The 12,844-nt window shown below is 45.9% G+C and overlaps 1 protein-coding gene across 1 annotated transcript in view; it reads right to left on the minus strand.

Moving 5' to 3' along the window:
- Window positions 1-274: 274 nt before the first annotated feature.
- Window positions 275-12,844, minus strand: part of stim1a (stromal interaction molecule 1a) — a 38,735-nt gene continuing 26,165 nt past the window's right edge. The window contains exons 8-13 of the mRNA XM_038961031.1: window positions 12,401-12,578; window positions 10,379-10,546; window positions 8,510-8,610; window positions 8,163-8,395; window positions 3,673-3,736; window positions 275-2,710 (exon numbers count right to left, since the gene is read on the minus strand). Of these exons, the coding sequence (XP_038816959.1) occupies window positions 2,176-2,710; window positions 3,673-3,736; window positions 8,163-8,395; window positions 8,510-8,610; window positions 10,379-10,546; window positions 12,401-12,578 (1,279 nt within the window). The 3' untranslated portion in view covers window positions 275-2,175. The remainder of the gene's footprint in view (window positions 2,711-3,672; window positions 3,737-8,162; window positions 8,396-8,509; window positions 8,611-10,378; window positions 10,547-12,400; window positions 12,579-12,844) is intronic.

A 12,844-nucleotide genomic window follows, 5' to 3' on the forward strand; every position in this document is an offset into this window, starting at 1 on the left:
TCGCCTAAATTCCCTCTGAATGTGTTACGGCATTCGAAAATGTTTACACATTTAATACATATTGCGCTTGTCTTTCACTGTGAACTAGAGGAATAATAATGTTTAAAAAAAAAAATAACAATACCCAAGTCTGTTCGTGCGAATTACTCTAGAAAACCTGTGATACGATAACAATTTACGCCTTGCTACTGTTTTATGTGTTAGTATCCCCACTTATAGCACACCAAACAGAGCTCTTCGTATCTGATAAACAAAGGCCATGTCTTTCATTCAAAATCGTTTATTGCTATCATGCAGGAGTGCCATAAAAGTCTAGAGAACGTCACAGAAGATGCAACATTTTTTTTCTCTGTACAAATATATGTATTCATAAATAGAAGCTCAAAAGGAGAAGTCGGGGGTTAAAGTAGGGGTGGAGAGAGTCATGATGACATCATGATGCTCGAGCTGACCTCTGCCTCAAGCCCATTATAGACGTTAATACAGTAGCTGACATGCATCAATACAACTCAGTATCCTGGCAACAGACAGACACTCATAGATAGACGGCATAATCCATATTACAGCTTCATCGTGCAGAAGAGGTACAAATTACACTTTAAAAAGTACCAATTGGAAGTTCATGTTTTCAACTGATCAATGAAAGAAAATAATTACATTTTCATCCATCGCACTGTGTGAGGCCTCCAATGGGGGGCGATGGTATCGTTTGGAGAACTGCTGTGGTTATTACACAGATCCAGGAGCAGTCGAGCAAGTCAATTGTTTAGGAAGTTATAGGAGTCCCTACTACCAGAATGTATCGTGACATCCTTTTCTAAACCATGTGTGCCCTCAAAACCATTAATGGCAAGTGAGTTCATAATTGTGACAAGTAGATACCATTACTGTTATTGTGTGCTTGACTTTGGATCTGTATAATGTGAATATGGGTTATCAGGGTAGTCTACAGTACAAGCTAAAGTAGCACACACCTCTCCAGAATGCTCTGAACAACTTGGGAGTCTTTAAAATACAAACACTGCCTGAAACTCTCTGCTTGAAAGTATGTGGGTGACAATGTCAAATTGATCACCTTATTTTGGTTTGGAGTTCCCAGATACAAAAATGGAAGGCAGTGCTACTCATTCTAAAGCGGCCTCTAACGTACAGTACATATATAGCTGATGAGAATAAAGGCCACTGGACCAGAGTCTTTGTTTTGGCATCTCCAACATCCACCTACAGCACTCCTAATGATTCACATATCTCTTACAACAACTGCAAAGTAGATTGATACGATTTGCAATTTGAAAATGTAGACGTTTACTTCAATAAACATTTGACATTGATATTACATTCATATAGTTCAAGTAGTCCTTTTAATAACTTTCCCCTCTATTAGGGAACTTAGATCGTGGACAATTACTTCTTGCCCTGTGACACAGGCTACCTAGCTTTGTATGTGCTGGGGGTCTTCAAGGGGTTTAAATCAAGCACTTCTACATCACTTCCAAAAGGTGCACAATCCGAGGGAAATGTTTGCCTAGTGTGTTGCTGTGTCTGCAGCTGTACTGGAAGAGTTCTGCTAACATTGATTGCTAGATTTCTTGTTAGCACAATTGACTCGGGCGGTTTTTGCAAGTATTGTTCAGCCCCCCCTCTAACAATTGACCAAAATGACTACCATTAAGTACTTAAAAAGGTCCATCTGACACCGTTTTTTGTCAAAACACAAAGGTGGTTGGGGATTAACCAAATGAAACTGAGTTAAGTGTTGTCTAAGCAGAATAGGGACAAGAACCAAGCAAACACCTAGGAACATTCAGAGACTATCAGTCAAACAAAGGTGAAGACATGCAAACTGATACAGGTTGAAGTAAACCAAAAGACATCCACCCAGGAGACTTGTTTCCCTTTCAGAGACTGGCACCCTTTCCTACTAAATAAATAGTGCTTTACATTCCACTATACAATACCACCCATTCCCAACATAAATCAGGACAAAAATCATATAATCAGATAGCTGGTTGCTCCCACAGTTCCTCAGGGAAAGTACCTACAAATCCATAAAGGCAAAGAGTTGCTCCATCGAGTGTGACCAGTGAACAACCCAAAACAACTTCTCCAAAACAGAAACAATAATAAGTGAAACACATTGGACAGCTCTTTAATAGTCTTTAGTAGCCCTCGTTATTATTTCTTCTGTTTTTTGAAGATCTTGAAGGTGTGTTTCTTACGGCTGGCGACGGAGTCTGTGTCTTCTCCCGTGGAGCCGCTGTCTTCCTCCAGAGGGCTCTTCTTGGAAGAGAGCTGTGGGATGCGGCTGCTGCCCTTGGTCCCTGCGGCCCCAGGCTGGCCCCCCGTGGGGGAGGGGGTGTCAGCATCAGTGGAGTTGGGGCTGAGGGAGCGGGAGGACTCTGACATAGATATACCAACGGGACCAACATTCATCTCTCCCAGGCTGGCTGACTTCTCGATGCTGTACACCTTCTTCATCAGGATAGGGCTCTCTGGGACTGGCTCGACCAGGGCTCCTCCTTCATGGCCACGGTTCCCTCCGTTAGGGGTGTGGGCATGCAGGGAGGGCTCGTCGGAGGCGGAGCGGACGGGTTGGCCATACAGGAAGGAGGTGGGTTTCACCAGCTGGCCCTTGGAGCTGTAGGCGGACAGACGATCACCGATTTGGGAGAGGGACAGGGAGGAGTCTGAGTCTGAGCGGTTCAAATCCCTGTGGAAGAACAGAAGAGAGTCGGTGGAGGAAGAGAGGTACAGTGAGGCCCGGGGTCCAGAGACATTCTATAGCCTCTACCCCCTAGGCACTTCAAGTAGACCCGAAAGAACTGGACAGATATAAGCAATGGTAGTATCTCCATTTTCCCCTCTGATAGGCTAGGTGGCTTTTTTACCATCAGATGGAATGCCTACATATTTCTAATCGTTTCAGAACTATGGGGTAAAGGCCTATGGGGTAGAGGCTGTTCTGGACTGAGCCTGACTGAAAAGTGGATCCAAGCTAAACTACTGCATGCTTGAAGTAATCTATCCCATGCCTGTAAAGCCAAGGACACAGTGGGCACTACTCGCCAACAGCAACTCCACCTCCTGTTAGTAGTGCAGGCAGAGGGACGGGTTGTTTGAGCAATCGAGCAAGACAAGAGTTGGGAGTGGATGGCAAAAACTAAAATAGGAAATAATGAATTAGGCAGAAAAATGTATTTAAAGAAAAAGTAATAATGCATAAGAATGTACGCAAAATGTCACATTTTGCTAAATGGGTGAGTTATAGTTCAATGGGGTGAAAATGTAGGCAGAGAGAAAATCCCAGGCGCATGCGGTGCGTGTGGAGGGAAGAGAGCAGAGGGGTACCCGAAGCTGCTGCTGCGCTGGAAGTCTGGGATGGTGTCCATGGGTTGAAAATAAGACGAGTGATAGACATGGGAGGAATGAGGAGTGGTGGAGTGTAAGGACGAGGAAGAGTGGAAGTGGGAGGAGTGGGGCTGACAGTAGGAAAGAGATGGGGAGGAGCAGATGATTGCGGGGTGAGAGACAGCCGAGGACAGGTGAGGCAGGGGGAGAGCCTCAAACTGTTGGAAGGACTGGCTGTGTGACTGTTGGAGGGTGGCCCTAGGCCTGGATGAGTAGGAGGTACCGTCTCCCTGCTGCCCCGCCAACAGGCAGGTCTCTACCAACCTCTGGGAGCCCATGGCCAGCTGGGTGTCCATGTGGCGCTGACGCAGGGACATCATACTGGGAGCTATAGAGACAACACAGAACACCACCATTAACAACCACTCTCTGATTATACACATACAACACAGGGTGAGGGACAAGAGTAGGCTGGAATTCGACTGGGAGGGCACTAGCAGAAGACATGGGTGTTTGAGACATTTCAGTATTGAATTAGTGTTGTTGACCTTTGTGTTGAGCAATTCAGTAATGTTCGGTTGAGAGAAATGCAAGTGATGGATGCAAAATATCAGATGTTCAAACACCTGGGCCTTAGCTATGCCAGTATTGACAAGAGAACAGGAGGGATGGCACTGTCTGGTGAGATGTCTGGCTGGTGAGATGTCTGGCTGGTGAGATGTCTGGCTGGTGAGATGTCTGGCTGGTGAGATGTCTGGCTGGTGAGATGTCTGGCTGGTGAGATGTCTGTCTGGTGAGATGTCTGTCTGGTGAGATGTCTGGCTGGTGCCTGGTGAGGATTCTTGCAGGGGGGACGAAAGTTAAAATCTTTAATCATAACCAACCCTTCCCCTTCATTGTAGATCATTATTTGTAAAAACAGTCAGTGGCAGTATGTTGTGAGGGGGTCTAAGAACATTAGTTACTGGTGAGTGGAAGAGTTCTCTGGGTGATGAGGAAGAAGATTGAGGATCAGACTAAGGAAGAAGAGCAAGTCATTGGACAGCTGGAGACAGTACGGCCAGGGGTATGTGGACGCCTTATCCATCTACAGGCCCTGCCCCAGGCCAGAGTGTTACAGCTATATCCATCTACAGTCCCTGTCCCAGGCCAGAGTGTTACAGCTATATCCATCTACAGTCCCTGTCCCAGGCCAGAGTGTTACAGCTATATCCATCTACAGTCCCTGTCCCAGGCCAGAGTGTTACAGCTATATCCATCTACAGTCCCTGTCCCAGGCCAGAGTGTTACAGCTATATCCATCTACAGTCCCTGTCCCAGGCCAGAGTGTTACAGCTATATCCATCTACAGGCCCTGTCCCAGGCCAGAGTGTTACAGCTATATCCATCTACAGGCCCTGCCCCAGGCCAGAGTGTTACAGCTATATCCATCTACAGGCCCTGCCCCAGGCCAGAGTGTTACAGCTATATCCATCTACAGTCCCTGTCCCAGGCCAGAGTGTTACAGCTATATCCATCTACAGTCCCTGTCCCAGGCCAGAGTGTTACAGCTATATCCATCTACAGGCCCTGCCCCAGGCCAGAGTGTTACAGCTATATCCATCTACAGGCCCTGCCCCAGGCCAGAGTGTTACAGCTATATCCATCTACAGGCCCTGTCCCAGGCCAGAGTGTTACAGCTATATCCATCTACAGGCCCTGTCCATAGTGTTACAGTTATATCCATCTACAGGCCCTGCCCATAGTGTTAGTTATATCCATCTACAGGCCCTGCCCATAGTGTTACAGTTATATCCATCTACAGGCCCTGCCATTAGTGCTACAGCTATATCCATCTACAGGCCCTGTCCATAGTGTTACAGCTATATCCATCTACAGGCCCTGCCCATAGTGTTACAGTATATGCTCTGTGGTTTTGACAGGGGTGGGTGACTTTAGGAGATAGAGGGAGGGTTGAGGTCAGGACGAGGGGTAGCTAACAGGCCAACCAGAGTATTTCCTGAGGGACTGGCTGTCCGAACCCACAGACCACTTGCTCGCTGGTCCTTGAGCCAATTGGTGTCTGGGGGTTGACCAGAGACACGAACGGCCGCCGCAGCCAAAGAGAAGTGTTGGTGGACAGAGAGGGGTAGTGAGGGAGGAGGGGACGTGATTAATGTGGATTAGAAGACTTACTAGCGGACTGCAGTGACAGAGGTCAAGAAGGAGACTGCAGAACTAGAGCTCAGCTTACCGCTGCAGTTAGGATCAGCCCTTCTCTCTAGGTCTGCTATAATCATAACTCAGACAGTATCAGCCCTCTCTAGGTCTGCTATAATCATAACTCAGACAGTATCAGCCCTCTCTAGGTCTGCTATAATCATAACAGACAGTATCAGCCCTTCTCTCTAGGTCTGCTATAATCATAACAGACAGTATCAGCCCTTCTCTCTAGGTCTGCTATAATCATAACTCAGACATTATCAGCCCTTCTCTCTAGGTCTGCTATAATCATAACTCAGACAGTATCAGCCCTCTCTAGGTCTGCTATAATCATAACAGACAGTATCAGCCCTTCTCTCTAGGTCTGCTATAATCATAACAGACAGTATCAGCCCTTCTCTCTAGGTCTGCTATAATCATAACTCAGACATTATCAGCCCTTCTCTCTAGGTCTGCTATAATCATAACTCAGACATTATCAGCCCTTCTCTCTAGGTCTGCTATAATCATAACTCAGACATTATCAGCCCTTCTCTCTAGGTCTGCTATAATCATAACTCACGACAGTATCAGCCCTCTCTAGGTCTGCTATAATCATAACAGACAGTATCAGCCCTTCTCTCTAGGTCTGCTATAATCATAACAGACATTATCAGCCCTTCTCTCTAGGTCTGCTATAATCATAACAGACATTATCAGCCCTTCTCTCTAGGTCTGCTATAATCATAACTCAGACAGTATCAGCCCTCTCTAGGTCTGCTATAATCATAACAGACAGTATCAGCCCTTCTCTCTAGGTCTGCTATAATCATAACAGACAGTATCAGCCCTTCTCTCTAGGTCTGCTATAATCATAACAGACATTATCAGCCCTTCTCTCTAGGTCTGCTATAATCATAACTCAGACATTATCAGCCCTTCTCTCTAGGTCTGCTATAATCATAACTCACGACAGTATCAGCCCTTCTCTCTAGGTCTGCTATAATCATAACAGACAGTATCAGCCCTTCTCTCTAGGTCTGCTATAATCATAACAGACAGTATCAGCCCTTCTCTCTAGGTCTGCTATAATCATAACAGACAGTATCAGCCCTTCTCTCTAGGTCTGCTATAATCATAACAGACAGTATCAGCCCTTCTCTCTAGGTCTGCTATAATCATAACAGACAGTATCAGCCCTTCTCTCTAGGTCTGCTATAATCATAACAGACAGTATCAGCCCTTCTCTCTAGGTCTGCTATAATCATAACTCAGACAGTATCAGCCCTTCTCTCTAGGTCTGCTATAATCATAACTCAGACAGTATCAGCCCTCTCTAGGCCTGCTATAATCATAACTCACAGTATCAGCCTCTCTAGGTCTGCTATAATCATAACAGACAGTATCAGCCCTTCTCTCTAGGTCTGCTATAATCATAACTCACAGTATCAGCCCTCTCTAGGTCTGCTATAATCATAACTCACAGTATCAGCCCTCTCTAGGTCTGCTATAATCAAAACCCAGTTACTGCCCAGTAGAGCTGGCTACCAGAATACCATAGAACACAATGTTGACCTATTAAGTCAATAAACATGTTCCAATAAATATAATACATTTAGGTTACCAAGACAAGGACTAGAAATAAGAAGTCAAGTACGTTGTTCGCATCATAACTCCCTTTGAGATCGTAACTGGTTAATAAAAGCTGTAATTCTCCATTTCAAAAGAAGAAACCCTCAGTATTTAATTCCTTAGTGGCTGAAACAAGGTGATAAATGTGTACCCCCAGGGGAATGACTTGACAACAATAGAAAGAGCCTTGCTATGTAAGGAGAGAACTAAAATGGTCTTCCGGGCAGCACTACAAGAGAGACTTAATTGAGTGCATGCACCATTGTGCCTTCCTCTTTCCCAAATAGGTCTAGATCAAAGCTAAACCTTATAGGAGGACAATGGCCTTTCATATTGCTTACTAATACTTCATGTTCAGTCCTTCATTTCAGCCGTGTCCAAACAGCACATTCCATTGGTCAGACTAGGAGATAACTGCTAAAAATAGATCAGCACAAAGATTTGGTGTCATGATGTATTTCTTCAGAGGTTCAATTTCCACAGCAATGGATATCAACATTGTGCACCTTGTTCTCGTCTTACACTCCATCCCAGAAGTGAAATTCCCATATATATATCGAGGCACTCATTTCCAAAATGAGAGAACATAAAAACACCAACCAACTGAAAATATGTATTAAAAAAATACAAAAAAAATGTGAAATTACAATTCATACATTACAGATTTGCAAACACAGAACACGTTTTGGGGTATTTTATTAGGATCCCCATTAGTTGTTGCGAAAGCAGCAACTACGCTTCCTGGGGTCCACTGTGGGACTCTCACTGTGGGACACTCTCAATCACAGACAACAACCCAGACAAAACACCCCCTTCACAAACCTGGCTGCTCATTTTAATAAATTGAGATAATCGTTTATAATGTTAATATTTTGTGTCTATATGCTAATTTTCATATGAGGGTTGACTTTTGGATTTCCCCAGGAGGCCCTTGGTGTATTTAGGAGGTCTTTTGCTACAGAGTCCCACAGTGGGGCCGAGGGAGTCGGACGAGCCCTTACATTGCAGAGTACCGGGCGATATGATGTCCTCGTCCATGTCGTCCATGTCATCAGACATAATGAAGTGCTGGGGTGTGGCCCGGCCACCCATGAGGCTGGGGTCAAGGTTCAGGGTGGAGGCCAGGGAGGAGAGGCCAGGGTTATTGACAATGGTGAACCCAGTCAGAATCTCAATCTGCTGCCAGCGGTGCAGCCTCTCCCTCAGAGCAGCAGTCACCTCACCCAGGGCTTGTCTGGATCGGAGAGGAGGGGGCAGAGGAATACAAGCAGAAATCACAATGTGAACATAGATATAGGAGATATTGGCTTTAGACAAATCCCAAAATACTCTCTGTAATTAAACTCACTTGGCTGTCAGAATTTGGTGATCCACATTGTCCAGACAGGAGCTGTGTGCCACATGGAAGGTCCCAAAGATGGTGTTTCTCTTCTTCTTGATCTTCTCTGCCTGCAGTCACAAACACGATAAAACATTAATCCCAGGTTCTTTCAACTCTGTCACACTAAGGGTCCAGAGTTTCTTCTGCTCACATTGTCAGAGAAATCTCCTGGCCCTACTCATACGGTATATCTAGTCCCCATACTGTATACAGTGCATTCGGAAACTATTCAAGCCCCTTCCCTTTATCCACATTGTTACAGCCGTATTCTAAAATGGATAAAATATTTTTTTCCTTCAATCTACACACAATACCCCATAATGACAGAGAACAGGTTTTTAGAAAATGTTGAAAAATTATTAAAAATAAAAATACCTTATTTACATAAGTATTTAGACCCTTTGCTATGAGACTTGAAATTGAGCTCAGGTGCATCCTGTTTCCATTGATCATCCTTGAAATGCTTCTACAACTTGATTAGAGTCCACCTGTGGTAAAGTCAATTGATTGGACATGATTTGGAAAAGCACACACACCCGTCTATAAAAAGGTCCCGCATGTAAGAGCAAAAACCAAGTCTGGAGTTTGAACGAAATGTCCGCAGAGCTCCGAGACAAGATTGTGCCGAAGCACAGATCTGGGGAAGGGTACTAAAACATTTCTGCAGCATTGAAGGTCCCCAAGATCACAGTGGCCTCGATCATTCTTAAATGGAAGAAGTTTGGAACCACCAAGACTGTTCCTAGAGCTGACCACCCGGCCAAACTGAGCAATCGGGGGAGAAGGGCCTTGGTCAGGGAGGTGACCAAGAACCTGATGGTCACTCTGACAGAGCTCTACAGTTCCTCGGTGGAGATGGGAGAAACTTCCAGAAGGACAACCATCTCTGCAGCACACTCCACCAATCAGGCCTTTATGGTAGAGTGGCCAGACAGAAGCCACTCCTCAGTAAAAAAGGCACACGACAGCCCATTTGCCAAAAAGCACCGAAAGGACTCAAAGACCATGAGAAACAAGATTCTCTTTTTCTGATGAACCCAGGGTTGAACTCTTTGGCCTGAATGCCAAGCGTCACATCTGGAGGAAACCAGGCGCCATCCCTATGGTGAAGCATTGTGGCAGCATCATGCTGTGGAGATGTTTTTCAGCGGCAGGGACTGGGAGACTCGTTAGGATCAAGGGAAAGATGAACAGAGCAAAGTACAGAGAGAGCCTTGATGAAAACCTGCTCCAGAGCACTCAGGACCTTAGACTGGGGATAAGGTTCACCTTCCAATAGGACAGCGACTTTAAGCACACAGCCAAGACAACACATGAGTGGCTTCGGGACAAGATTCTGAATTGTCCTTGAGTGGCCCAGCTAGAGCCCAAACTTGAACATCTCTGGAGATACCTGAAAATAGCTGTGCAGCGACGCTCCTCATCCAACCTGATAGAGCTAGAGAGGATCTGCAGAGAAGAATGGGAGAAAATCCCCAAATACAGGTGTGCCAAGCTTGTACCCAAGAAGACTCAAGGCTGTAAATCGCTACCAAAGGTGCTTCAAAGTACTGAGTAAAGGGTCTGAATATTTATGTAAATGTGATATTTCATTTATTTTATTACATTTGCAAAAATTTATAAAAACCTGTTCCTGCTTTATCATTATGGGGTATTGTGTTTAGATTGATGAGGGAGGGAAAACAATTTAATCTATTTTAGAATAAGGCTGTAACGTAACAAAATGTGGAAAAAGTCAAGGGGTTTGAATACTTTTCGAATGCACTGCATCTAGCCCTCATGCAGTATCGCCATCTCTAGTCCTCATGCGGTATATCCAGTCCTGTGGCATCTCACCCCTTCTTTAGCCACCAGTAGCTGCTTCTCAGCGTTCTGCTTCTTGATGTTGTAGTACTGCACCTCCACCTCATGGGTGAGCTGCAGCCACTTCTGGAGGGACTCTGGTGGGGACCAGCTGCAGCGAGACTCCAGCTCCTTCTCTGCCTTCTTGAGGGCCATGCGCACCTGCACACCCACACAAAGTCAACATACAGCACATAACGTCTTATTGACTCAATACAGCAGCAAAAGGAACACACCAAAGTCCACACTTTAAGGTCAAAGTCCAACACACAAGTTGAGTATTCAGGACAAATGTGTCATTCCCACACTGTGACAAGTCTCTCTGGTGTGGATGTGGAGGTGGGAGAAGGAAACGTGATCTCATTGGCTCGTGAAAGCTAGAGCTCTTTGTCTCCTGACAGCCTCATTAAGAGCTGTGCAAATGAGCCCAGAGCCACAGAGGCATCCAGACGCCCTTAGACTCAATCACTGCCAAGCTTTAATGGAGCAGCACTGGGCCAGCCAGGGGAGCAGAGGGCCTGCAAGCCATGTGCACAGGGACAGTTAGGGCTGTATATGGGGGCCATGTGACATCAGAGTGGTTCTCCTGTCTGATCAGGCAGGCACGAGGGCTGACCTGGTTTGACCTCCACTGGGACACGACAACAAGAGAACAAACCTCCAGAGAAACCCTCCAGATGAAATGAGCATTCCAAATCCTCTGAAGAACTAGGCCATGGTTTAGGGTATGGTGCAATGGGCCCTGCAGTCAGGAGCTGCGAATCTAATTGTTATGTCATATGAAAGCATTCAGAGATGGATTCAAAATATTCTCTGGCTGATTATGTGTGAAAACGGAATAAGAATATTAATGCATTTTTTGATTTTCCTGAAATTTAGCACAGTGGTTCCTCTGCAGAAAGTAGGCTAAATAAAATAGCTCCCTGTTTTTAGCATGCCTAGGAAAGGATGTATCTCAGGCCCTTTCTCTAGTCAAATATTGAGAACTGAACTCAGATAAAGGAGTGACTATTGCTTCCTCCAGCAGACTGCAATGTGTCCTGTGTGAATTTAAGTATGCTCTCTCTAATTCTCTCTCTCTCTCGGAGGACCTGAGCCCTAGGACCATGCCTCTCAGGACGACCTGGCATGATGACTCCTTGCTGTCCCCAGTCCACCTGGCCGTGCTGCTGCTCCAGTTTCAACTGTTCTGCCTGCGGCTATGGAACCCTGACCTGTTCACCGGATGTGCTACCTGTCCCAGACCTGCTGTTTTCAACTCTCTAGAGTCCGCAGGAGCGGTAGAGATAATCTTAATGATCGGCTATGAAAAGCCAACTGACATTTACTCCTGAGGTGCTGACTTGCTGCATCCTCGACAACTACTGTGATTATTATTATTTGACCATGCTGGTCATTTATGTACATTTGAACAACTTGGCCATGTTCTGTTATAATCTCCACCAGGCACAGCCAGAAGAGGACTGGCCACCCCTCATAGCCTGGTTCCTCTCTAGGCTTCTTCCTAGGTTTTGGCCTTTCTAGGGAGTTTTTCCTAGCCACCGTGCTTCTACACCTGCATTGTTTGCTGTTTGAGGTTTTAGGCTGGGTTTCTGTACAGCACTTTGAGATATCAGCTGATGTACGAAGGGCTATATAAATACATTTGATTTGATTTGTTCTCAGGAGACCATAGTGAAAGTAGCAGATTGATGAGAGTACACAACATGAGCCCTCTGCTCACCTGTCTTGTGCGGGCTGATCGCTGCTTCCTTTCCTGAGCTGAGTGGGAGTTATGCCTACTGATCGCATTCGGCATCTAATCCATCTAAATATATAGCTGGTTCCCGAGAATATATACTGGTTAACAGGGTTGTCAGTTGGGGTGTCTCTCCTCTTGGGCTTTACTCTACAGGTTTCTGTTACTGGCCTCAACCACACCTCGTCTCTCAAAAAGTATCCCACTAGACTAGTTCCCCCTCATCCACCTGCATTGATTCTCCACCCGTCCCTCTCCAAAGTGGTACAGTCCAGTACCTGGTCCAGCTCCTCCTCGGCATATTTCTGCCGACTCAGCTCGTTCTCGGTGCCCTCGCGGAGCTCCTTGAGCCGCTGGGCCTCCTGCTTGGCACAGTTAATTTCATCCCTCAGCTTCTGTTCCAGGTTCACCTTCTCCACCTCAACCGTACGGTGCTCCTCCTGGGCTATCTGCAGCCTGGGGGAGGGGGAGGGAGAGAGAGAGAGTGAGTGTGAGTGAGCGAGAGCGCGAGAGAGAAATAATCAGACAAGGAAAAGCATGAGATGTAATCTGTTCTTTTCCTGACCACATGGCCTGACCAGGAAGAATTCTAGGGTCTTGTTACAGGTGCTAGTAATCAGTGACTCAGCAATGACAGGGGCAAACAATAGAAGTGCCTGTATCTTTTTACTACTAGATGCCAGGGAGACTGGCATGTCCACATAGCATCCTCCAACCAGCTG

Source organism: Salvelinus namaycush, chromosome 23, assembly GCF_016432855.1.
Source record: "Salvelinus namaycush isolate Seneca chromosome 23, SaNama_1.0, whole genome shotgun sequence".
Taxonomy (NCBI): domain Eukaryota; kingdom Metazoa; phylum Chordata; class Actinopteri; order Salmoniformes; family Salmonidae; genus Salvelinus; species Salvelinus namaycush.